This window comes from Bufo bufo, chromosome 2 (assembly GCF_905171765.1).
Source record: "Bufo bufo chromosome 2, aBufBuf1.1, whole genome shotgun sequence".
NCBI lineage: Eukaryota > Metazoa > Chordata > Amphibia > Anura > Bufonidae > Bufo > Bufo bufo.
This window is the reverse complement of record NC_053390.1, coordinates 209,299,802-209,326,854: the sequence shown is the minus strand read 5'-3', so window position 1 is coordinate 209,326,854 and position 27,053 is coordinate 209,299,802. Positions and strand designations below refer to the sequence as shown.

The following is a 27,053-nucleotide window of genomic DNA, read 5'->3' as shown; positions in this document are numbered from 1 at the left end:
GACAGGCCCCACACCGCACAGGAGTTGTGGCGGGGTATAGAACAACAGACCGACGAGTGGTTGCTGCCGGTGAGCCTCAAGCCCGGCCTGGTGGTGCGCGATAATGGGCGAAATCTCGTTGCAGCTCTGGGACTAGCCGGTTTGACGCACATCCCTTGCCTGGCGCATGTGCTGAATTTGGTGGTGCAGAAGTTCATTCGCAACTACCCCGACATGTCAGAGCTGCTGCATAAAGTGCGGGCCGTCTGATCGCGCTTCCGGCGTTCACACCCTGCCGCTGCTCGCCTGTCTGCGCTACAGCGTAACTTCGGCCTTCCCGCTCACCGTCTCATATGCGACGTGCCCACCAGGTGGAACTCCACCTTGCATATGCTGGACAGATTGTGCGAGCAGCAGCAGGCCATAGTGGAGTTTCAGCTGCAGCACGCACGGGTCAGTCGCACTGCGGATCAGACCCACTTCACCACCAATGACTGGGCCTCCATGCGAGACCTGTGTGCCCTGTTGCGCTGTTTCGAGTACTCCACCAACATGGCCAGTGGCGATGACGCCGTTATCAGCGTTACAATACCACTTCTATGTCTCCTTGAGAAAACACTTAGGGCGATGATGGAAGAGGAGGTGGCCCAGGAGGAAGAGGAGGAAGAGGGGTCATTTTTAGCACTTTCAGGCCAGTCTCTTCAAAGTGACTCAGAGGGAGGTTTTTTGCAACACCAGAGGCCAGGTACAAATGTGGCCAGACAGGGCCCACTACTGGAGGATGAGGAGGACGAGGATGAGGAGGAGGTGGAGGAGGATGAGGATGAAGCATGTTCACAGCGGGGTGGCACCCAAAGCAGCTCGGGCCCATCACTGGTGCGTGGCTGGGGGGAAACACAGGACGATGACGATACGCCTCCCACAGATGACAGCTTGTCCTTACCTCTGGGCAGCCTGGCACACATGAGCGACTACATGCTGCAGTGCCTGCGCAACGACAGCAGAGTTGCCCACATTTTAACGTGTGCAGACTACTGGGTTGCCACCCTGCTGGATCCCCGGTACAAAGACAATGTGCCCACCTTACTTCCTACACTGGAGCGTGATAGGAAGATGCGCGAGTACAAGCGCACGTTGGTAGACGCGCTACTGAGAGCATTCCCAAATGTCACAGGGGAACCAGTGGAAGCCCAAGGCGAAGGCAGAGGAGGAGCAAGAGGTCGCCAACGCAGCTGTGTCACGGCCAGCTCCTCTGAGGGCAGGGTTAGCATGGCAGAGATGTGGAAAAGTTTTGTCACCACGCCACAGCTAACTGCACCACCTCCTGATACGGAATGTGTTAGCAGGAGGCAACATTTCACTAACATGGTGGAACAGTACCTGTGCACACCCCTCCACGTACTGACTGATGGTTCAGCCCCATTCAACTTCTGGGTCTCCAAATTGTCCACGTGGCCAGAGCTAGCCTTTTATGCCTTGGAGGTGCTGGCCTACCCGGCGGCCAGCGTTTTGTCTGAACGTGTATTCAGCGCGGCAGGGGGCGTCATTACAGACAAACGCAGCCGCCTGTCTACAGCCAATGTGGACAAGCTGACGTTCATAAAAATGAACCAGGCATGGATCCCACAGGACCTGTCCATCCCTTGTGCAGATTAGATATTAACTACCTCCTCTTAACAATATATTATTCTACTCAAGGGCACTTCCTCATTCAATACTATTTTTAATTTCATTTTACCATTATATTGTGGGGCAACCCAAAGTTGAATGAACCTCTCCTCTGTCTGGGTGCCGGGGCCTAAATGTGTGACAGTGGCCTGTTCCAGTGGTGGGTGACGTGAAGCCTGATTCTCTGCTATAACATGAATACAGATTCTGCGCTGACATAAGGCCAGATTCTCTGTTACGGGACCTCTCTCCTCTGCCTGGGTGCCTGGGCCTAAATGTGTGACAGTGGCCTGTTCCAGTGGTGGCTGACGTGAAGCCTGATTCTCTGCTATGACATGAAGACAGATTCTGCGCTGACATAAGGCCAGATTCTCTGTTACGGGACCGCTCTCCTCTGTCTGGGTGCCGGGGCCTAAATGTGTGACAGTGGCCTGTTCCAGTGGTGGGTGACGTGAAGCCTGATTCTCTGCTATGACATGAATACAGATTCTGCGCTGACATAAGGCCAGATTCTCTGTTACGGGACCTCTCTCCTCTGTCTGGGTGCCGGGGCCTAAATGTGTGACAGTGGCCTGTTCCAGTGGTGGGTGACGTGAAGCCTGATTCTCTGCTATGACATGAATACAGATTCTGCGCTGACATAAGGCCAGATTCTCTGTTACGGGACCTCTCTCCTCTGTCTGGGTGCCGGGGCCTAAATGTGTGACAGTGGCCTGTTCCAGTGGTGGGTGACGTGAAGCCTGATTCTCTGCTATGACATGAATACAGATTCTGCGCTGACATAAGGCCAGATTCTCTGTTACGGGACCTCTCTCCTCTGCCTGGGTGCCTGGGCCTTAATGTGTGACAGTGGCCTGCTCCAGTGGTGGGTGACGTGAAGCCTGATTCTCTGCTATGACATGAAAACAGATTCTGCGCTGACATAAGGCCAGATTCTCTGTTACGGGACCTCTCTCCTCTGCCTGGGTGCCTGGGCCTAAATGTGTGACAGTGGCCTGTTCCAGTGGTGGCTGACGTGAAGCCTGATTCTCTGCTATGACATGAAGACAGATTCTGCGCTGACATAAGGCCAGATTCTCTGTTACGGGACCGCTCTCCTCTGTCTGGGTGCCGGGGCCTAAATGTGTGACAGTGGCCTGTTCCAATGGTGGGTGACGTGAAGCCTGATTCTCTGCTATGACATTAAGACAGATTCTGTGCTGACATAAGGCCAGATTCTCTGTTACGGGACCTCTCTCCTCTGCCTGGGTGCCTGGGCCTAAATGTGTGACAGTGGCCTGTTCCAGTGGTGGGTGACGTGATGCCTGATTCTCTGCTATGACATGAAGACAGATTCTGTGCTGACATAAGGCCAGATTCTCTGTTACAGGACCTCTCTCCTCTGTCTGGGTGCCGGGGCCTAAATGTGTGACAGTGGCCTGTTCCAGTGGTGGGTGACGTGAAGCTTGATTCTCTGCTATGACATGAAGACAGATTCTGCGCTGACATAAGGCCAGATTCTCTGTTACGGGACCGCTCTCCTCTGTCTGGGTGCCGGGGCCTAAATGTGTGACAGTGGCCTGTTCCAGTGGTGGGTGACGTGAAGCCTGATTCTCTGCTATGACATGAATACAGATTCTGCGCTGACATAAGGCCAGATTCTCTGTTACGGGACCTCTCTCCTCTGCCTGGGTGCCTGGGCCTAAATGTGTGACAGTGGCCTGTTCCAGTGGTGGGTGACGTGAAGCCTGATTCTCTGCTATGACATGAATACAGATTCTGCGCTGACATAAGGCCAGATTCTCTGTTACGGGACCGCTCTCCTCTGTCTGGGTGCCGGGGCCTAAATGTGTGACAGTGGCCTGTTCCAGTGGTGGGTGACGTGAAGCCTGATTCTCTGCTATGACATGAATACAGATTCTGCGCTGACATAAGGCCAGATTCTCTGTTACGGGACCTCTCTCCTCTGTCTGGGTGCCGGGGCCTAAATGCGTGAGAAGTGGCCTGTTCCAGTGGTGGGTGACGTGAAGCCTGATTCTCTGCTATGACATGAATACAGATTCTGCGCTGACATAAGGCCAGATTCTCTGTTACGGGACCTCTCTCCTCTGTCTGGGTGCCGGGGCCTAAATGTGTGACAGTGGCCTGTTCCAGTGGTGGGTGACGTGAAGCCTGATTCTCTGCTATGACATGAATACAGATTCTGCGCTGACATAAGGCCAGATTCTCTGTTACGGGACCTCTCTCCTCTGCCTGGGTGCCTGGGCCTAAATGTGTGACAGTGGCCTGCTCCAGTGGTGGGTGACGTGAAGCCTGATTCTCTGCTATGACATGAAAACAGATTCTGCGCTGACATAAGGCCAGATTCTCTGTTACGGGACCTCTCTCCTCTGCCTGGGTGCCTGGGCCTAAATGTGTGACAGTGGCCTGTTCCAGTGGTGGCTGACGTGAAGCCTGATTCTCTGCTATGACATGAAGACAGATTCTGCGCTGACATAAGGCCAGATTCTCTGTTACGGGACCGCTCTCCTCTGTCTGGGTGCCGGGGCCTAAATGTGTGACAGTGGCCTGTTCCAGTGGTGGGTGACGTGATGCCTGATTCTCTGCTATGACATGAAGACAGATTCTGTGCTGACATAAGGCCAGATTCTCTGTTACAGGACCTCTCTCCTCTGTCTGGGTGCCGGGGCCTAAATGTGTGACAGTGGCCTGTTCCAGTGGTGGGTGACGTGAAGCTTGATTCTCTGCTATGACATGAAGACAGATTCTGCGCTGACATAAGGCCAGATTCTCTGTTACGTGACCGCTCTCCTCTGTCTGGGTGCCGGGGCCTAAATGTGTGACAGTGGCCTGTTCCAATGGTGGGTGACGTGAAGCCTGATTCTCTGCTATGACATTAAGACAGATTCTGTGCTGACATAAGGCCAGATTCTCTGTTACGGGACCTCTCTCCTCTGCCTGGGTGCCTGGGCCTAAATGTGTGACAGTGGCCTGTTCCAGTGGTGGGTGACGTGATGCCTGATTCTCTGCTATGACATGAAGACAGATTCTGTGCTGACATAAGGCCAGATTCTCTGTTACAGGACCTCTCTCCTCTGTCTGGGTGCCGGGGCCTAAATGTGTGACAGTGGCCTGTTCCAGTGGTGGGTGACGTGAAGCTTGATTCTCTGCTATGACATGAAGACAGATTCTGCGCTGACATAAGGCCAGATTCTCTGTTACGGGACCGCTCTCCTCTGTCTGGGTGCCGGGGCCTAAATGTGTGACAGTGGCCTGTTCCAGTGGTGGGTGACGTGAAGCCTGATTCTCTGCTATGACATGAATACAGATTCTGCGCTGACATAAGGCCAGATTCTCTGTTACGGGACCTCTCTCCTCTGCCTGGGTGCCTGGGCCTAAATGTGTGACAGTGGCCTGTTCCAGTGGTGGGTGACGTGAAGCCTGATTCTCTGCTATGACATTAAGACAGATTCTGTGCTGACATAAGGCCAGATTCTCTGTTACGGGACCTCTCTCCTCTGCCTGGGTGCCTGGGCCTAAATGTGTGACAGTGGCCTGTTCCAGTGGTGGGTGACGTGATGCCTGATTCTCTGCTATGACATGAACACAGATTCTGTGCTGACATAAGGCCAGATTCTCTGTTACAGGACCTCTCTCCTCTGTCTGGGTGCCTGGGCCTAAATGTGTGACAGTGGCCTGTTCCAGTGGTGGGTGACGTGAAGCCTGATTCTCTGCTATGACATGAATACAGATTCTGCGCTGACATAAGGCCAGATTCTCTGTTACGGGACCTCTCTCCTCTGCCTGGGTGCCTGGGCCTAAATGTGTGACAGTGGCCTGTTCCAGTGGTGGCTGACGTGAAGCCTGATTCTCTGCTATGACATGAAGACAGATTCTGTGCTGACATAAGGCCAGATTCTCTGTTACGGGACCGCTCTCCTCTGTCTGGGTGCCGGGGCCTAAATGTGTGACAGTGGCCTGTTCCAATGGTGGGTGACGTGAAGCCTGATTCTCTGCTATGACATGAAGACTGATTCTGCGCTGACATGAAGCCAGATTCTCTGCTATGGCATGAAGAGACTGATTCTCTGCTGACATGAAGCCAGATTGTTTGCTATGGCATGAAGAGACTGATTCTCTGCTGACGTGAAGCCAGATTCTCTGCTATGGGACCTCTGTCCAATTGATATTGGTTCATTTTTATTTTTTTTATTTTTATTTTAATTCATTTCCCTATCCACATTTGTTTGCAGGGGATTTACCTACATGTTGCTGCCTTTTGCAGCCCTCTAGCTCTTTCCTGGGCTGTTTTACAGCCTTTTTAGTGCCCAAAAGTTTGGGTCCCCATTGACTTCAATGGGGTTCGGGTTCGGGACGAAGTTCGGATCGGGTTCGGATCCCGAACCCGAACATTTCCGGGAAGTTCGGCCGAACTTCTCGAACCCGAACATCCAGGTGTTCGCTCAACTCTATTAGTGACCTTACACGCACTATGCTCTCCTATTGTATGAGAACAGCAGGACTCTCTATGCACCATAATAAACTCTCCCCATTAGCGCCACTATCTGCCCTTCCCTACTTTTTAAGAGGAGGGGCAACAGTGTTCCCTCTAAGCCTTCGCAGCTGCTGAGCGGGGTCGGCTCAGAGCTGGGCACAGCGCCATCAAATGTGGGCGATAGGAAAACCTAAGATAATTGTCACTTCAAAGAGCATACAAACCTCTGCGCCATCCCATACAATACAGTATAACCCCTGCACCATCCCGTACAATATACAGTATAGTCCTCTCTGTTATCACTGGACATTGCTCTCCATATATAAACCATACAGGGAAAAAAAATCTTTGTTCCAGAGAACTTACATAGAAAAACTAATAACCAAGAGGCTAAACAAAACCCAGTTTCTGACCCTTATGTTAAAACATAACTTTCATTTGATTGCTTTAATACCTAAAGGAAAAAATAATTAAAAAGCTGCTGTTTCTCTAGATGACCTTATGTTGATAGTAGTGGTAATAGAGTCTCAAGGGTCTATAAAAGCAGCTACACTATTTTTACAAAGCATTGAAACTCTATTAACACTACTATCAACATAAGGTCATCTAGAGAAACCGTAGGTTTTTATTTATTTTTTCTTTCTCTTTAGGTGTTAAAGCATAACTTTAATTAGATTGCTCTAACACCTAAATGGGAAAAATAAGAATTTTAAAAACCTGCTTTTTCTAGTCTAGATGACCTTATGTTAATAGTTAATAGTAGTGTTAATAGAGTCTCAAAGGTCTGTAAAAATAGTGTAGCTGCTTTTATAGACCATTGAGACTCTATTACCACTACCATAAACATAAGGTCATCTAGAGAAACAGCAGGTTTTTAAAATAATTTGGGGGATCTGTGGATGACACATTGTTATGGGAGATCTGTGGATGACACATTGTTATGGGGGACCTGTGGATAACACACACTGTTATGGGGGACATTATACAGGGGTAATATAACTGAGGGGTATCAGGTAAATTATACAGGGGGTAATATAACTAAGGGGTATCAGGGTACACTATACAGGGGTAATATAAGTTATATTACCCCTGTATAATAATGTCCCCTGATACCCCTTAGTTATATTACCCCTGTATAATAATGTACACTGATACCCCTTAGTTATATTACCCCGCCCTGTATATTTTAACCTGATACCCCTCAGTTATATTATATAACTGAGGGCCAAAACTATCTTATCACACTCCCATGGCTTCTCTAGAAGCATACGCCTGCAGGAAAACTTGTTTAAAATCCTCAAGCGCTGGTATAGGACCCCTGACTTTTTATGTAGGGCAAACTTGCTGGAGATGTCTTGACGGAAAGGGCTCGCTCTCGCACATCTGGTGGTTCTGCCAGTCTCTGAACTTATTCTGGAAAGAGGTGGAGGGCCACATTAATAAAATTTGTAAGACTAGAGTTAAACTCACCCCAGAGCTAATACTGTTATGGAGACCTCAGACAGATTTGACGCCATCTGCCGACAGGAAGCAGGTTAATTATCTTCCCTTTGCAGGTCCAGCAGAATGGGGGACGGTTTTCCAGTGCTGATGCATTGTGATTTTTTCCCCCTCAGTTTTAATGTGACTGTTGGGGGATTAAACAAGGAAGAAAACTGCAGCACTCCTCCAGTTTGAATAATGAGGTGGTTTATTTAGTAATCAAACACAGCTATGTTATATATATACAGTACAGACCAAAAGTTTGGACACACCTTCTCATTCAAAGAGTTTTCTTTATTTTCATGACTATGAAGGCATCAAAACTATGAATTAACACATGTGGAATTATAAACATAACAAACAAGTGTGAAACATCTGAAAATATGTCATATTCTAGGTTCTTCAAAGTAGCCACCTTTTGCTTTGATTACTGCTTTGCACACTCTTGGCATTCTCTTGATGAGCTTCAAGAGGTAGTCCCCTGAAATGGTCTTCCAACAGTCTTGAAGGAGTTCCCAGAGATGCTTAGCACTTGTTGGCCCTTTTGCCTTCACTCTGCGGTCCAGCTCACCCCAAACCATTTCGATTGGGTTCAGGTCCGGTGACTGTGGAGGCCAGGTCATCTGGCGCAGCACCCCATCACTCTCCTTCATGGTCAAATAGCTCTTACTTTCAAAGTTTTCCCAATTTTTCGGCTGACTGACTGACCTTCATTTCTTAAAGTAATGATGGCCACTCGTTTTTCTTTACTTAGCTGCTTTTTTCTTGCCATAATACAAATTCTAACAGTCTATTCAGTAGGACTTTCAGCTGTGTATCCATCTGACTTCTCCTCAACGCAACTTATGGTCCCAACCCCATTTATAAGGCAAGAAATCCCACGTATTAAACCTGACAGGGCACACCTGTGAAGTGAAAACCATTTCAGGGGACTACCTATTGAAGCTCATCAAGAGAATGCCAAGAGTGTGCAAAGCAGTAATCAAAGCAAAATGTGGCTACTTTGAAGAACCAAGAATATGACATTTTCAGTTGTTTCACACTTGTTTGTTAATTCATAGTTTTGATGCCTTCAGTGTGAATCTACAATTTTCATAGTCATGAAAATAAAGAAAACTCTTTGAATGAGAAGGTGTGTCCAAACTTTTGGTCTGTACTGTATATATATATATTTGGTGCTGGTTAGGCCTCGTTCATATCACCGATTCTCCTTTTCTTTCTACGGCTGTCACGGTGGGTAGGATACAAGATACAATAAACACACAGAAAACCTCAAAACAAGCGTCTAGGCCAGAAGCTGGGGATAAAGGTCACCTCCTGACAATTCCCTACCAGCTCTCCCTGGACTTCTGTGCCCACATTCAGACCCTAAAGGTGGGAATCAACATGCCCCCGTGGCTAAGGCTGAATATTCCCTAAAATCCCTGAGATGGTGGAAAGGGGGAAAGAGGCAGCCTGCTTCCTCAGGTGTCTCTCAAACAGCCTAGACAGAACACAAAAAGGAAACCAAAACCAACTTATCTTGTAGCAGAGCAGAAACAGCAAATCCACCTCTCATCAGAGCAAGATAGAAGCTATAACCTGCACAGGACACTGGGAAGGGCCGTAATTTAAACTCACACAAACGACCCCACCCAGTGCACCTGAAGGGAGGCAGATACAGCTCAACTCCAAACCCAAAACAAACAAAAAACTACACACATGCTGCTAACATGGCAGACCTCCGCACATAACCTGAGCAGGGCAGGACAGTACCCTCCCTTCTACGGGTGACCTCCGGACACCCCGGCTCAACTTTATCCGGGTGGGCCCTGAGAAAGGCCCTCATCAGTCGGCTGGCACTAACATCCACAGCCGGAACCCACATCCTCTCCTCGGGGCCGTATCCCCTACAGTGTACTTGGTGCTGGAGGGAACACCAAAGAACACGTGAGTCGAGAACCCCAGAAATCTCGAACTCTAAATTGCCATCAACCAGAACAGGGGGGGGGAGGAAATGGCGATGGTTCCACCGGTTTCACATATTTCTTCAGTAAAGACCTGTGGAACACATCATGGATCCTCCAGGTCTGCGGAAGATCCAGACGAAAAGCCACTGGATTGACAACTGCAGATATTTTGTAAGGTCCAATAAATCTTGGACCCAGTTTCCAAGATGGTACTCTCAGTTTAATATTTTTAGTAGATAACCACACCAGATCACCCACACACAGGTCCGGACCAGTCATACGTCTCCTGTCAGCCATTCGCTTATACCTCTCACCCATCTTGTCCAAATTAACTTGGATCCTCCGCCAGATAGAAGACAAGGCATAAGAAAATCTCTCCTCCTCTGGCATCCCAGAGGAACCAGTCTCAGAAAAGGTACCAAACTGAGGATGAAAACCGTATGCGCCAAAAAATGCCGACTTACCCGTGGACTCCTTCCTATGGTTATTCAAAGCAAACTCTGCTAGAGATAAGAATGAGGACCAGTCCTCCTGGTTCTCAGCCACAAAACACCTCAAGTAGGTCTCCAGGTTTTGGTTAGTACGCTGGGAAGAGCGTATTTTAAACTCACACAAACGACCCCACCCAGTGCACCTGAAGGGAGGCGGATACAGCTCAACTCCAAACCCAAAACAAACAAAAAACGACACACGTGCTGCTAACCTGGCAGACCTCCGCACATAACCTGAGCAGGGCATGACACCGGCTCCGTTGAGGAGCAGAAGAACGGAAAGGACGGATTCTGCAGATAACTGAGACCTAACTGAGCGTAACGGAGCCTAAAGACCCCATTGACTATAATGGGGTCCGTTCGGTGTCTGCAGGACTTTCGTCTCCGCTCAAAAATCATGTTCTGAGCAGACACCAAACGGACCCCATTATAGTCTATAAGGTCTTTAGGCTCCGTTACGCTCAGTTAAGTCTCAGTTATCTGCAGAATCCATCCTTTCCGTTCTCCTTCTCCTCAACGGCGCCGGAGAATAGAAAGGAGAAACGGTGATGTGAACGAGGCCTTACTCAATAGACCACCTTATTATACTGCAGGAGTGCTGCAGTTTTCTTAATTGTATACTCTGGGATTCCAAGCCAGAATCTGATACTGCACCACCAGGTATTTTGATATCAGCTATACCCAAATTTGTGGGCTCTTTGTATTGCCTATGGCCTCATGCACACTGCCGTTGTGCGACTGTTCCGTGCATTGGGGACTGCAATTTGTGGTCCCCAATGCACAGGCAACGTCGGTGCGGCGGCTGGTACAGATCGAAACCCATTCAACTTGAATTGGTCCGTGATCCGTCCGCACTGCAAAATAATAGAACATGTTCTGTTTTTTTGCGGTGCGGAGGTACGGACAGAAACACCACGGAAGCACTCCGTAGTGATTCCGTGGGGTTCTGTGCCTCTGTTCCGCACCACAGCTCCGGATTGCGGACCTATTCAAGTGAATCGGTCCGCATCCGTGAAGCAGGGCGCACACTGCCGGTGCCCACATATTGGGGAACCGCTGTTTGTCGGGCCGCAATACGGCCACGGCCGGGCAACGGCCATGTGCATGATGCCTATCTGTGACTTTTCTATTGGGAGATTAACTAATCTTTTCTCACTGTCAATCACTGATCTACAAAGTTTATGGTTACACCAGAGCTGGATTTATAGTGCTAGGATCTCATGATAGTTCTGGTTTTACAACTTTGTTTCCCTCCCCCTATTTACAATGTAAGCATGCTGAAGTACAGGGCACTCATTCTTGTTGTATCTTGTCTATTTAAATTATTTCAATCATTTAAATTTATAACTACCCAACATGTTAGGGTACGAGCACATGCATGCTTCCTGAAGCCAAAATTAGGAGAAAGTATAAAGGACAGATACGACTTCTTTTTTTATATTCAGTGCTGAAACAATGCTCATCTGAATGAGCCCTAAATTTAAGGGCTCATACACTCGAAGTTATTTTTTCTCTGCATCCATTCTGCATTTTTTGCTGGTCAGATGCAGACCCATTCTAAACGCAAACGAGCAAATCTGCAAAAATATAAAACATGTAACATAGTACATAAGGCCGAAAAAAGACATTTGTCCATCCAGTTCGGCCTGTTATCCTGCAAGTTGATCCAGAGGAAGGCAAAAAAAAAAACCCTGTGAGGTAGAAGCCAATTTTCCTCACTTTAGGGGAATAAAAAATTCCTTCCCGACTCCAATCAGGCAATCAGAATAACTCCCTGGATCAACGACCCCTCTCTAGTAGCTATAGCCTGTATTATTATTACACTCCAGAAATACATCCAGGCCCCTCTTGAATTCCTTTACTGTACTCACCATCACCACCTCGTCAGGCAGAGAGTTCTATAGTCTCACTGCTCTTACCGTAAAGAACCCTTTTCTATGTTTGTGTACAAACCTTCTTTCCTCCAGATGCAGAGGATGTCCCCTCGTCACAGTCACAGTCCTGGGGATAAATAGATGATGGGATAGATCTCTGTACTGACCCCTGATATATTTATACATAGTAATTAGATCTCCCCTCAGTCGTCTTTTTTCTAACGTGAATAACCCTAATTTTGATAATCTTTCAGGGTACTGTAGTTGCCCCATTCCAGTTATTACTTTAGTTGCCCTCCTCTGGACCCTCTCCAGCTCTGCTATGTCTGCCTTGTTTACAGGAGCCCAGAACTGTACACAGTACTCCATGTGTGGTCTGACTAATGATTTGTAAAGTAGTAGGAATATGTTCTCATCACGGGCATCTATGCCCCTTTTGATGCAACCCATTATCTTATTGGCCTTGGCAGCAGCTGCCTGACACTGTTTTTTGCAGCTTAGTTTGCTGTTTATTATAATTCCTAGATCCTTTTCCATGTCAGTGTTACCGAGTGTTTTACCATTTAGTATGTATGGGTGACTTGCATTATTCCTTCCCATGTGCATAACTTTACATTTGTCAGTGTTAAACCTCATCTGCCACTTCTCTGCCCAAGCCTGCAATCTATCCAGATCCCTCTGTCCTCTTCAGTGTTAATTAGTTTACACAGTTTAGTGTCATCTGCGAAAAATTGATATTTTACTATGCAAGCCTTCTACAAGATCATTAATAAATATATTGAAGAGAATAGGGCCCAATACTGACCCCTGAGGTACTCCACTAGTGACAGTGACCCAATCTGAGTGTGTACCGTTAATAACCACCCTCTGTTTTCTATCATTGAGCCAGTTACTTACCCACATACAGACGTTTTCTCACAGTCCGAGCATTCTCATTTTATATACTAACCTTTTATGTGGTACAGTGTCAAATGCTTTGGAGAAGTCCAGATACACGACATCCATTCATTCGCCGCTGTCAAGTCTAGAACTTACCTCCTCATAGAAACTGATTAAATTAGTTTGACATGACCGATCCCTCACGAAGCCATGCTGATATGGCGTTATTTGCCTTTTTCCGTTAAGATGCTCTAACATAGCATCTCTCAGAAAACCTTCAAACTGTTTACCCACAACAGATGTTAAACTTACCGGCCTATAGTTTCCGTGCTCTGTTTTTGGACCCTTTTTGAATATTGGCACATTTGCCATGCGCCAATCCTGTGGGACATTCCCTTTCAGTATAGAATATGCAAATATCAGAAATAAGGGTCTGGCTATGACATTACTTAATTCCCTTAGGATACGGGGGTGTATGCCATCCGGTCCTGGCGATTTGTCTATTTTAATCTTTTTAAGTCGCTGTTGTACTTCTTCCTGGGTCAGACAGGACACTTTTAATGGGGAATTTATTTCAACATTCAGCATTTCATCTGACAGTTTATTTTCCTCAGTGAATACATTGGAGAAAAAAATATTTAACAGCTTTGCTTTCTCCTCGTTGCTCTCTGCGACTCCCCCCCCCATTACTCTTTAAAGGGCCGACACCTTCAGATTTATACTTTTTAACATTTATATAATTGAAGAACATTTTAGGGTTAGTTTTACTCTCTTTGGCAATTAATCTCTCGGTCTCTAGTTTGGCCGCTTTTATTTGTTTTTTACATGTTCTATTTTTTTCCTTATAGTTTTTCAGTGCTTCCGTGCTACCCTCCTGTTTTAGTGTTTTATATGCTTTCTTTTTGTCATTTATTGCTTTCTTTACAGTTCTGTTTACCCACATTGGTTTCTTTTTGTTCCTTAACCTTTTATTTCCATACGGTATGTACCTCTCACAATGAGATTTTAGGATGCTTTTAAAGATATCCCATTTTGTGGCTGTATTTTTATTTATGAGGACTTTATCCCATTTAGTTAGGCCTATGGCCTCTCTTAGTTGGCTAAATTTAGCTTTTTTGAAGTTTGGTATTTTTGTTCCTCCCTGTAGAAACGCTCTTTTGAATGATAATTGGAAGGTTATTACTTTATGGTCACTATTTCCCAGGTGTCCCCCAACCTGCACGTCTGTTGTTCTGTCAGGTCTATTGGTTAATACTAAGTCCAGTATGGCCGTCCCTCTAGTCGGGTCCTGAACCAGTTGGGAGAGGTAATTGTCTTTGGTTATTGCCAAGAACCTGTTTCCTTTATGAGATTTACAAGTTTCAGTTTCCCAGTCTATAACTGGGTAGTTGAAGTCCCCCATAATAACCACCTCATTATGATTTGCCGCCTTGTCTATCTCATTTAGTAGTAGATTTTCTGTGGACTCTGGTATATTAGGTGGTTTATAGTAAACTCCTATTAGTAATTTATTGTTGTTTTTAGCTCCATGTATCTCTACCCACAGTGACTCCACATGCTCATGTCCCTCACTTATATCTTCACGGAGTGTGGGCTTTAGACAGGACTTTACATAAAGGCAGACCCCTCCCCCTCTCCGGTTTTGACGATCCTTTCTAAACAGACTGTAACCATGTACATTAACTGCCCAGTCATAGCTATCATCCATCAGCCATGTCTCAGTTATTCCCACTATGTCATAGTCCTCCTCACACATCACTAATTCCCGTTCACCAGTTTTATTAGTCAGGCTTCTGGCATTAGTATACATACAATTAAGAGGTTTATGTATATTTTTTACCCTACACCTTTCCTTCTGAACTGTTCTAGTCCCTCCTTCCATTCCTCCCCCAGTCCCACTACCTTGCCCCCGGTCTCTATCTGCACTATCTTCCCATCCTGTAACGTAATTACCCTCCCCCCCAGTCACTAGTTTAAACACTCCTCCAACCTTCTAGCCATCTTCTTCCCCAACACAGCTGCCCCTTCCCCATTGAGGTGCAGCACGTCCCTACGATAGAGCCTGTAGCCGATAGAGAAGTCGGCCCAGTTCTCCAGGAATCCAAACCCCTCCTTCCTACACCAGCTCTTGAGCCACTTGTTAATTTCCCTAATCTCCCGCTGCCTTTCTTGTGTGGCCCGTGGTACAGGTAGTATTTCGGAAAATACTACCTTTGAGGTCCTTGCCCTAAGCTTTTGACCTAAATCCCTGAAATCATTTTTAAGGACTCTCCACCTACCCCTAACTTTGTCATTGGTTCCGATATGGACCATGACCGCTGGATCTTCTCCAGCCCCTCCCAGTAATCTGTCAACCCGATCCGCGATGTGTCAAACTCTAGCGCCAGGAAGACAGCACACTGTTCGGCGATCACGGTCTTTGTGACAGATTTCCCTATCTGTTCCCCTAATAATTGAGTCTCCCACTACCAGCACCTGTCTGGCCTGCCCTGCTCTCCTGGTCCCCTGCTTACCGGAGCTGACATTCCCCTGACTGGCAGAGGAAGTGTCCGGCTGCGGCAGTGCCGTCCCTGGACTGATATCCCTCTCATCTGCCAAACGTGCAAACTTGTTGGGGTGTGTCAGATCAGGGCTAGCCTCCCTGGCATTCTTCCCTCTACCCCACTTTCTAACTGTTACCCAGCTAGCTACCTCACTTTCCTCAGCCTCCTCGGTGAGAAGCAAACTTTTGCAAATTGTCAATGCCTCTCAGTGTTGCAACTTGCCCATTTAGAGACTCGATTAGCGATTCCAAACGGGTAATTTGCTCACATCTTGAACAAAGATATACACCCTCGAACGGCTGTTCCAGGACTGCATACATCATGCAAGATGTGCACTGGACTGCGTTGTCAATTGTGCAACACATACTAAATGGGGATTACACCACAAAAGCGAAAAATACAATATAATGTAGTACTAAGAAACTGGCTAATTGCAGTCCCCCACTGAAGTCCCTGAATCTAAAGTCACTTAATCTTAAGTCACACACTTACGCAACCAGACTTAATCAACCACGCGTCACGGTCAAACTCGCATTATATATCTCCTTATATAAATATAAATGCAGCTCACTACACCAGCCTGGTTTGTTTTCCCTCTGGATTCAAAAAGCATGTCCTATTCTGGTCCGCAGTACGGACATGGATAGGACAGTTCTATTATAGCCCGAATGTTCCGTTCCAGAAAATGAGGAATGCAGACAAGGAGTATGTGTGTTTTGCGGATCCGCAATTTGCGGAGCGCAAAACATGCAACGTTCGTGTGCATGAGCCCTTAGACAGTATTAGTAATAGTAAATCTTCTCCATTATTTTTATATATTTTCTGGCTATGTCATTTATGCAAGATGAACTTCCACATGTACAGAATACCTGCAGTTTTAATAGTGTTTTACCTGTGTTCTCATTGGAAACTGGAAAAGCGGTGAAAACAATGGAAGATGCAGTTCAGTGGGGCACATTTACTATAGTGTCTGCACCTGTTTTCATGAGTAAAAAGTCTGTTTCCGACTGTCTTATTTTCTAAGTCACAAACCTGTTTTGAGTTTTAAGATTAATTCTGAAGTTTTCAAACCTTTGCGCCTATTTTCTGACCTATTTATGTAGGTGTGCCTTATTTCATGCTTGATTTAGTCATAAAAACAGTCTAATTTCCACTCCACTCCAGGGCTGGCATGATTATGTATCTGTCTTACAAGAAAACAAACACTAGATGCTAGACTTACACCAACAAAAACAAAACTGATTTATGAAAGGAGGAGCAAATTAGGAGGAGCAAATTAAAGACAAAAGTTTCCAATACCACTGTAGACAAGCTTAGTAAATGTGCCCCGGTGTTTCCAAATAATACACTTGAAGAGAAGAAATCCCCTGCCTGAGAATTGGCAGTTCTGAGTTTGGGCTCATTCACACGACCATTGTTTTAGTTCGCATCTAATCCATATTTTATACGGGTCAAATGCGGACCCATTCACTTCAATGGGGCTGCAAAAGATGCAAACACACCGCAAAAAAATAAAACATGTCCTATTCTTGTCCATATTATGGACAAGGATAGGACAGTTCTTTTATGGGCCTGACGTCCTATTCCACAAAATGTGAAACGCACATGACTGCTATCTGTGTTTTGCGGATCCGCAAATTTGCAGATGGCAAAACAAGCTATGCTAGTCTGCATGAGCCCAGGACCTCAGAAAAAAAGGCTGTAGGAGTTCTGATTTCCTAGCGAACAGCCACACTTTCAGGGTTTCTAATGCAGTTTTTGAAGCCAAAACTAGCAATGAAATAAAAATAAATAAATAAAATAACATAAATTATCAGCGTTGCAGTCCTGATCCCTGACAGTTTCAAAATTACTCAGTAGTGTGGTTGGGCAGTATAGAAAGCAAGTACAGTGATTTACTGCATAGCTAGAGGTTTCACGCATAGCTTTTTAGAGGCCAGTGCATTGAAAACATTGCAATGCTTTTTCAGTTAGTGATGAGCAGGGGCGGATTAAGTGCATGATAGGCCCGGGGCTGTCTACCCAACTTGGCCCCCCCCCCCCCTCCATTTTAGTTTATTTTTTTATTTTTTTGTATGAAGAGGCTGCGGTGCTTCATGGGCGCCACAGTCTCTTCTTAGGCCATATGACATCTTCAGACTAAAAAAAAATACCCCAAATTGGGTCCTAAACTGAAAAATTTGGTCACCAAATTTTAAATACATATAATTGTAATAAAAAAGGCATGGAGGAGAATACAGCACCACATACCTCTTACATCCAGTGACATCTCCTGTCATGTAGACCTTCTCTTTCCTCTTCTCCTCCATTTGACCCAGACCACCATGGCAAATTCTTTCAGCCGCATCTCGTCTCTACAGTTTGTAACACAGACACGTTAGATTTCTAAATTTTTCCATCAACCTCCTCATCCTGGTGTCCCCACAGTGTCATCCTGCCACCCCCAATACTGTGCCCGTTGTGCTCCCCAATGCCCAAGGTACTATACTGCTGAAAAAATAGTGACCCTAATAGACATAATTGGGGTAATTTATCAAACTGGTGTAAAGTAGAACTGGATTTCCAAAAGAGCTGTCAAATATGAAAGGTGGAATCTGATTGGCTGCTATGGGCAACAAAGCCAGTTCTACTTTACACCAGTCTGATAAATTACCCCAAATGTTCCTATAGTGTCCACAGCAGCTATAATGTCCCCTAGAGACCCCCAGTAATAATACCACCCTATATTGTGCTCCAGGTAATAATCCCTGTATAGTGTCCCAAGAAATAATAGAATTGCCCCTACAGTGCCTCCCCAATAGCAACACCCCCATATAGTAATTTCCACCACACTGCCCCCACATAGTAATCGCCCCATAGTAATTTGCCCCCACACAGTAATTTCCCCCAAACTGCCCCCATATAGTAGTTTGCCCCCACACAGTAATTTGCCCTACACTGCCCCCACATAGTAATTTCCACCACACTTCCCCCACATAGTAATTTGCCCCCACACTGCCCTCACATAGTAATTTGCCCCCACATAGCAATTTCCCCACACTGTTCCCACATAGCAATTTCCCCACACTGCCCCCACACAATAGTTTTCCCCACATAGTAATTTGCCCCCACATAGTAATTTGCCCCCACATAGTAATTTGCCCCTACATAGCAATTTCCCCACACTGTCCCCACATGGCAATTTCCCCCACACTGCCCCCACACAATAGTTTCCCCCACACTGCCCCCACATAGTAATTTGCCCCCACACTGCCCCATATAGTAATTTGTCCCCACACTGCCCCCACATAGTAATTTGCCCCCACACTGCCGCATATAGTAATTTGTCCCCACATAGCAATTTCCCCACACACAATAGTTTCCCCCACACTGCCCCCATATAGAAATTTGCCCCCACATAGTAGTCCCTCCCATAATAATTTGCCCCCACACTGCCCCCACATAGCAATTTGCCCCCACACTGCCCCCACATATGCAATTTGCCCCCACACTGCCCCTACATACCAAATTCCCCCCACACTGCCCCCACATAGCAATTTGCCCCCACACTGCCCCTACATACCAATTTCCCCCCACACTGCCCCCACATACCGATTTGCCCCCACATACCGATTTGCCCCCATACTGCCCCCACATAGCAATTTGCCCCCACACTGCCCCTACATACCGATTTCCCCCCACACTGCCCCCACATAGCAATTTGCCCCCACACTGCCCCATCTAGTAATTTTCCCCCACATAGTATTCCCTCCCATAATAATTTGGCCCCATACAGCCCCCACATCCCCCCCCCATGTACTCGATTTAACTTCCCTAATATGTCCTCCTGTGTGTTCTTCCCCCCAAAGTAGGCACATGAAATAAAAAATAAAAAAATGAACAAAAAAATGAAAAGATAAATACTCACCTATGTCCAGGGCCAGGCGCTTGCTCGCAGAGGAAGGCGGGATAAGTCAGGCCCGTCACAGTGCTGCGTCCCGGCACAGGCGCGCGATGACGGCATCACCCATGCCTGCGCCGGGATTTCTCTACCGCATAGGCCTCAGGCCTACAAGGCCTGAAGCCTATAGCGGTGATCGGCGACGGGACAGGGAGCTATGCGCTCCCGTTCCCCGCCGCAGTATGTGGGCGTTCGGGTCAGCGTTGGGCCCCCCAGCGGTGCTGGGCCCGGGGCTGCCGACCCAAACGTCCCTATTGTAATCCGCCACTGGTGATGAGTAAGGGTACTTTCACACTAGCGTTTTTGTTTTCCGGTATTGAGTTCTGTCCTAGGCTCAATACCGGAAACAAACTGATCAGTTTTATCCTAACGCATTCTGAATGGAGAGCATCCAGTTCAGGATGCATCAGTTTAGTCTCTACGTTTTTTGGCCAAATTAAATTCAGCAGCGTGCTGCAGTTTTCTCTCTGGTCCAAAATCCTGAACACTTGCCGGAATGCCGGATCTGGCATTAATTTCCATTGAAATGCATTGAAATGTTCAGGCAAAACGGATCAGTTCGCACATGCGCAGACCATTAAATCTGTGAAAAAAATAAATACCGGATCCGTTTTTCCGGAAGTGAACCGGAAAGACGGATCAGGTATTGCAATGCATTTGTGAGACAGACCCGCATCTGGATTAGTCTCACAAATGCATCCGTTTGCGTCCAGATTGCCGGAATCCTCTGCCGCAAGTGTGAAAGTACTCTAATACCAGAAGCAAAAATAGCCAACTGTCAAGAAAATCCTGTCGGTCTGCATGCAGAACTTTTTTTCTGTCTAAAAAAACTGATCTCAGACGGAAATAGCTCAAAAGAATGCCAAATGTGCATAACTAATGCACAGGATCCTTTTTTACAGGATCAGGAGAACAGAAAATGAAACGGTGATGTGAAGTTTTTGAGACTAAAACAAGCGCAAAAATAGGTCAGAAGACAGTCACAAAAGTTTGAAAATGTCTGAATTAGTCTAAAAAATTGAAATAGGCAAACGAGGCGCACATGCCTCCAAAACAGGCACATTTTCAGTAGTAAATGTGACTAAAATATGACAGTCTAAAGCCTCATGCACACGTCCACAAATCGCGGATCCGCAAAACATGGATGGCGTCCGTGCGCATTCCGCAACTTGCGGAACGGCACGGACAGCCGTCAATATAAATGCCTATTCTTGTCCGCAAAGCGCGGACAAGAATAGGACATGTTATATTATTTTAGCGGTTTAGCGGGGCCACGGAACGGAGTAACGGATGCGGACAGTGCTATCCGCATCTTTTGCGGCCCCATTGAAGTGAATGGGTCCGCATCCGAGCCGCTAAAACGGCGGCTCGGATGCGGACCAAAACAACGGCCGTGTGCATGAGGCCTAAATAGCATTTTTAGGCCTAAAAACAGGTGCAGACACTATAGTAACTGTCTCTCATTATCTTTATCAATTATTCAGTTTTTCCAACTTGTCTGTAAAAATGTTGGTTGGTGATTTTTGGGTAACTTTTTTAAAGAAACATTCAGGCTGACAACTTTGCAGGGCAGAGCCCTTCCCACCACAGTCACAAACGCTTGTGCAGGGCGAGCAGCCAGTGAGGAGGCGGTGTGAGTCAGGCTTCTTGTGAAAGTTGCTTTTATTTTCAGCAGCTACTGAATACTTGTTCAGAGCAGCAGCCGTCCGACCGGGAGTCATGTCCTTCTGTGAATACAGCACTGACAAGGAGCTCCGGATTAGGAGTGTACCACTGGGCACGCTGAAATGGGTGATCTCTGCAGGAGTCTTCATGTACATGTGGTGGGTACACACAGTCTCACTTTGTTTTACTTCTTGGCGGTGAGTCTGTAGGTGAGAACTCCCTTGCCATACCTGCAGACAATGCAGACAGTATATAGTCATTGTATGATGTGTCACTTTCTGAGATAATCCATGAAGTACTAGCAATAAGCAGGTTTTCTGGAGAAGCTAAATGGAAGCCGCAGTACAAGTTTGATGCATGTTTTCCACAAGTTTCTTCCAGCTGTTACTCTTGTGGTGTGTGTGCATAAGGCCTAGTTCACACGAACGTATGGCTTTTATAGTTTTTTGCGGTCCGTTTTTCACTGATCCGTTGTTCCGTTTTTGAGTTCCGTTGTGTTTCTGTTCCGTTTTTCCGTTCCGTTTTTCCGTATGGCATATACAGTGTACAGTAATTACATAGAAAAAATTGGGCTGGGCATAACATTTTCAATAGATGGTTCAGCAAAAAACGGAACGGAAACGGAAGACATACGGATGCATTTCCGTATGTGTTCCGTTTTTTTTACGGACCCATTGACTTGAATGGAGCCACGACCCGTGATTTACGGCCAAATATAGGACAAGCTCTATCTTTCAACGGAACGGAAAAACGGATGAAATGAATGGTTCCGTATACGGACCGTATACGAAACACAAATAAACGGCCCGTACACCCGCAAAAAAAACGTTCGTGTGAACTAGGCCTAACATTTGTCGCTTTAGAGGCGTTAGTCATTAAAGGGAGTCTATCAACTGAAAAATCACTTTCAAGCTAACCACAGTGCCTTTACAGGATGTGCGGTCTAACTTTGTGTTTTGTTTTTTGCACAATGCTAAGGCTGAATATTGTACATGTATCTTTTGCTGTTAAATACAATGCTACAATCTAGAGAAATTCGTGTTTTAATCCATATTTAAATTACAGTAGTACTTAAGTGTACCAAGAAAGGGTCCCCAAGCCACTCGGTGCACCATAAACCTACCGCTTCTGCCTCTCATAGCTAGTCTTCTCTGCATCATTGCACCTAGCCCTTTAATACTGTACCTGTGCATGAGTTAAAACCTAACTAAATGATGGAAATCCATTTAGCCATTCCAGTGAAAGCAGAGCTTTAGTGCACCGAAGCTCTTCCATTTTCCACACCCTCCTCCCCTGAACTGACAAGGTTAAGCATCAGCATCCTTTCTCCTTGCCCTGTAGTAGCACGCTAATGCGCAGACCTCTGTAGGTGTCCTGTGGTCAGGGCCAGGACAGGATATTACGATGCCTTATACAGATAAGGCATATTGCACCCCCAGTAGCAAATGGAAATGGAACCCCCCCCCCCCCCCATACTACACTTAATAATCTGACTCTATGGGCTACACAGTGGAATTTGTTAGCGGTATATATCAGGAGATTCTCCTGAATTTGATGGACACTGTAAACAAACAAACTATGGGCAAAACTGAAGTCTGAACAGTGTTCACAATACGCTTGCCCTCAGGTCCCTATTTACAATAAGGCACCCAAGGGCACATGGCTAGGACACCGCCAGAGTTTTTTTTTTCCTTCTGCGCCCTGCCGTGTGCCCGTACAGCGGTTTATGACCACATATGGGGTGTTTTTGTAAACTACAGAATCATGGCCATAAATATTGAGTTTGGTTTGGCTGTTAACCCTTGCTTTGTAACTGGAAAAAAATTATTCAAATGGAAAATCTGCCAAAAAAGTGAAATTTTGAAATTGTATCTCTATTTTCCATTAATTCTTGTGGAACACCTAAAGGGTTAACAAAGTTTGTAAAATCAGTTTTGAATACCTTGAGGGGTGTAGTTTATAGAATGGGGTCATTTTTGGGTGGTTTCTATTATGTAAGCCTCGCAAAGTGACTTCAGACCTGAACTGGTCCCTAAAAATTGGGTTTTTGAAAATTTCTGAAAAATTTCAAGATTTGCTTCTAAACTTCTAAGCCTTGTAACATCCCCAAAAAATAAAATATCATTCCCAAAATGATCCAAACATGAAGTAGACATATGGGGAATGTAAAGTAATAACTATTTTTGGAGGTATTACTATGTATTATAGAAGTAGAGAAATCGAAACTTGGAAATTTGCAATTTTTTATTTTTTTTTGGTAAATTTGGTATTGTTTTATAAATAAAGTCCTGAGTCCTTAAGGGGTTAAAGAAGAAGTTACAGGTCTGTGAGAGCCAGAAATCTTGCTTGTTTGTAGGTGACCAAATACTTATTTTACCGAAATTTACCAATTAATTCATTAGAAATGCTACAATGTGATTTCCTGTATTCTTTCCCCCCATTCTGTCTCTCATAGTTGAAGTGTACCTATGATGAAAATTACAGGCCTCTCTCATCTATTTAAGTGGGAGAACTTGCACAATTGGTGGCTGACTAAATACTTTTTTGCCCCACTGTATCTACTCTTATACCTCCTCCCCTACCTGTAATGTTCTCTGATATCACTTAATAACAGCCTGGACATTCTAGGAGTTATAGTCCTCTCCTCTTATACCTCCTTCTGCAATGTCCTCTGATATCACATAGCATCCTGGACATGCTGGGAGTTATAATCCTCTCCTTTTATACCTCCTACTTGTAATGTCCAATAGAGGTATCGAGGAAAGGTGTTAAATATCACAAGTAGGCTGGTATATAGATTATGGTTTCCATTCTGTGTGTTGTAGCATCGCCATCCACTGTACCAGGTATGATGTCTTCCTTTTGGAGGTAATGAAAGTGGTCAACCTTAAATGGGGTGCTAAGTGTTAAGCTGATTGGTGGAGCAGCAGTGAGTGGGAACTCCTGCTCCACCAATCTGCTCAGTCACACCCCCGAGCAGTGACAGACACCATATGCGCCACCAAGGAGAAAGCAGGAGTGCTGTGACTACTGGACACCCAATCCCCCCCGCCTGTGAGCACCACTGCCACCTCCTGCCCCAGCCCCTGGCTAGCCTAGAACTGAAGCCTGAGCAGTGAGCAGTGACTACAGCAGCCACACAGCCCCCCGAAGGCTGAAGAAGAGACCTCAATGGAATGAGGCAATAGTATACGGACTGATTATATTTTACATATGTACAGAGATGATAATATATGGCCAGAGGTAATTTTTTTTTACACAAGGACAGAGGTGATAGTGTACAGACTGAGGTCATAATATACAGACAAAGGTGATTACATATGGAGTATTAGATTGTCAACTCTGAGGCCCTGAGTCTGAACTAATAGAGGTCTACAGTTGCAGGGTATAGATTGTAGAGATGATGTGTATATTACAAAAAGTGTTTTATAATGATATGACATATAATCATAATCACCTTGATCATTAATTGTCTGGATTTATTGCAAAATATTACAATTAGCAGTGCATGTACTTGATAAAGGGGTTATCCGAGATTTCTATATTGATGACCTATCCTCACTATAGATTATCAATACCAGATCGGCAGGGCTCTGACACCCAACACCCCGCTGATCAGCTGTCTGAAGAGGCTGTGGCACTCAAGTGAGCACAGCATCCTCTTCCTAGGCCAGTGACGTCAAGCTCATCAGTCACGTGGCCTATCCTATTTAACTGAATGGGGCTGAGGTGCAATATCAAGCACAACCACTATACAACAGCTGATCAGCAGGGGTCCCACATGTTGAACCCCTGCCGATCTGATATTGATGATCTATCCTGAGGATAGCCTGAGTGTAAATGTTACCTGAATGAGGAGATATATTAATGGAAATAGATGCACTTGTATACTTTTTATTTTACATTTATTTGCCCTTAGATTACTGAGCCTAGACTGTGTGTATTCAGCACAAACAGACTTTAACTGAGTAAAAATGAAAGTTGTATGCTTTGTGTTTTAGGACTTCTGGCAGACATCTGGACTGTGACACAAGCTCTCAGCAGATATGTGTGGGGGTTGGCTGCTTAAACTTTTCTTTTACTTTATCCAAGGAGAACAAATACAAGGGGGCTAGTATATGAAAGAATGCATATCTAATTTGCATCTGTGTGGCAGTAGAGACCTGTGGCCATGGGCTTGACCATAGCCATAATGCTTTCTATGGGACCCAGAGGTTAAGGGGCCCTATGAGGTGGAAGAACATTGTACTTTTTTAAGTGAATAACAATATGGTGGCTTTTTGCTATAATGTGGGTTTTAGATATATGGTGCTATTATGGTACATTTAATTATTGCTACTTAGGCTACTTTCACACTTACGCTAGCAGGAATAGCCTGCCAGATCCATACTAACGCTAGCCCATGTGTACCACCGGAAGTCCGCTCAGGCCCCATTCACTATAATGGGGATGGAGCAGAGGTCCAGCCCCAGCGCTGCAAACATGCCGAGAGACGGCTGGACAAAAACTGCAGCATCACTGATTTTAAGACGGCAGCTAAACAACAAAAGTAGGTGACCCTTCATTTTAAACCTGGTACATAGGTAAAAAGGTAGGCTTCTGTCCTTCACAGATATGCAAATTAACTATCTTTCCAAAAAATAAAAGAAAGTTGTGCCTCTGTTGGATGGCACCTATCCTTAAAAATCGAATAATAAGGATAATTGCAGTACTCCATGTTGTCTTCAAATATTAGATGCAGCTTTTATTTTTTTTCAAGCAAAGTGATTGTATGTGCAAGAATAATTTATATATTTGCTCCCAACTGTCATTTGATAAGCAATGACTCATTGATGCATATAATATTCATGCAAAGTCAAATCATTAATTAGAATTTATAAAAACTTTTAAAACTTTCATAAACGTAGCATATGAAGAATCACTGTATAAGAAAGTGCACTGTGTACTCGGCATCTCACTCAAGACACTGCGCATGTGTCAGAAGGTTAAGGCTGCGTTCACACGAGCGTGTCCGGATTAGTTCCGGATGCGTCCCGGTGTGTTGCGGCAAACCCGCGCGAGTAGGAATGCAATTGCAGTCAGTTTTGACTGCGATTGCGTTCTGATGTTCAGTTTTTATCGCGCGGGTGCAATGTGTTTTGTATATTACCAAATGATCCACTAACCCAGGATATTAATTAATTTATTCCAATAGCCTACTGGCTATAATTCCCGTTTCTGGTCCTATTAAAAAATAACTTTTATTTGTCTTTTATTAACTATATTCCAACACAGAAAAAACACACACTTTTTAAAAGGTATATGGAGGACATGGACCTGTGGGCTACGAGGATTGTTATATTGTTCAAGGACTTGCTCTTTCCCACATATGTATCGCACATAGGCTACTAGTATTCAGCCCATGTAATTGCGCTTGGGTATCTATAGGTGTCGCCTATTGTCAGGTCTTTGACCCGCAATACCGCACTTGCTGATTATTATGTTTTAGGCTTAGCCCATATGATATGTCCTATACTGCCTATTTACAGGCTGCTTGTCATATTAGCACTCTGGCCCTCAGGGGGATACGGCGTCTGCAGGTCGCCGTTCCCTATCCATTCACAGCCCTACCAACTAATTAAAATTGTTAAAGACACAGCTCCCCCAACATGTTTCACCGCATAAGCGGCGTCTTCAGGGGAATGGAGCTACTATCAACACGAGCGTCTGCTAATTCCACCTCTTTATACTAGTAGGGTGGGTCACACTTAAGGATCACCTATCACATCGCAGCCTCGCGTTGACTGATGTCTATTGTGGCCAATCACACATTACTTCCGAGTGAGACGGAATATAATATCATCTGCGCATGCGTCCAGTGTTTGAACATTCTCTCCCGCCGCTGTAAATAGTATGCGCGTGCGTGCCGACATAGACTATTTTCCAACATATATTCTGCGCTTGCGTCCGGTCTTTAGATTTTCTCCCATTACTATGAGTTGGTACGCATGCGTGGCAGCATAGACTATTTCCCAGAATATATTCCACGCATGCGTCCGGTGTTTAACAATTTCTGTCTTGCTATGGGTTGTGCGCATGCGTGGGGAAATAGATATATTGTCAGCTAGAG

The 27,053-nt window shown here is 45.6% G+C and overlaps 1 protein-coding gene across 2 annotated transcripts in view; it reads left to right on the top strand.

Moving 5' to 3' along the window:
• Positions 1-27,053, top strand: part of P2RX7 (purinergic receptor P2X 7) — a 319,484-nt gene that overhangs the window by 33,844 nt on the left and 258,587 nt on the right. The window contains exon 2 of one of the 2 annotated variants that reach the window (XM_040416068.1): positions 20,952-21,102. The exons of the other annotated variant lie outside the window; for it this stretch is intronic. Coding sequence (XP_040272002.1) covers positions 20,999-21,102 — 104 coding nt within the window. The 5' untranslated portion in view covers positions 20,952-20,998. The remainder of the gene's footprint in view (positions 1-20,951; positions 21,103-27,053) is intronic. 2 annotated transcript variants of the gene reach the window in all.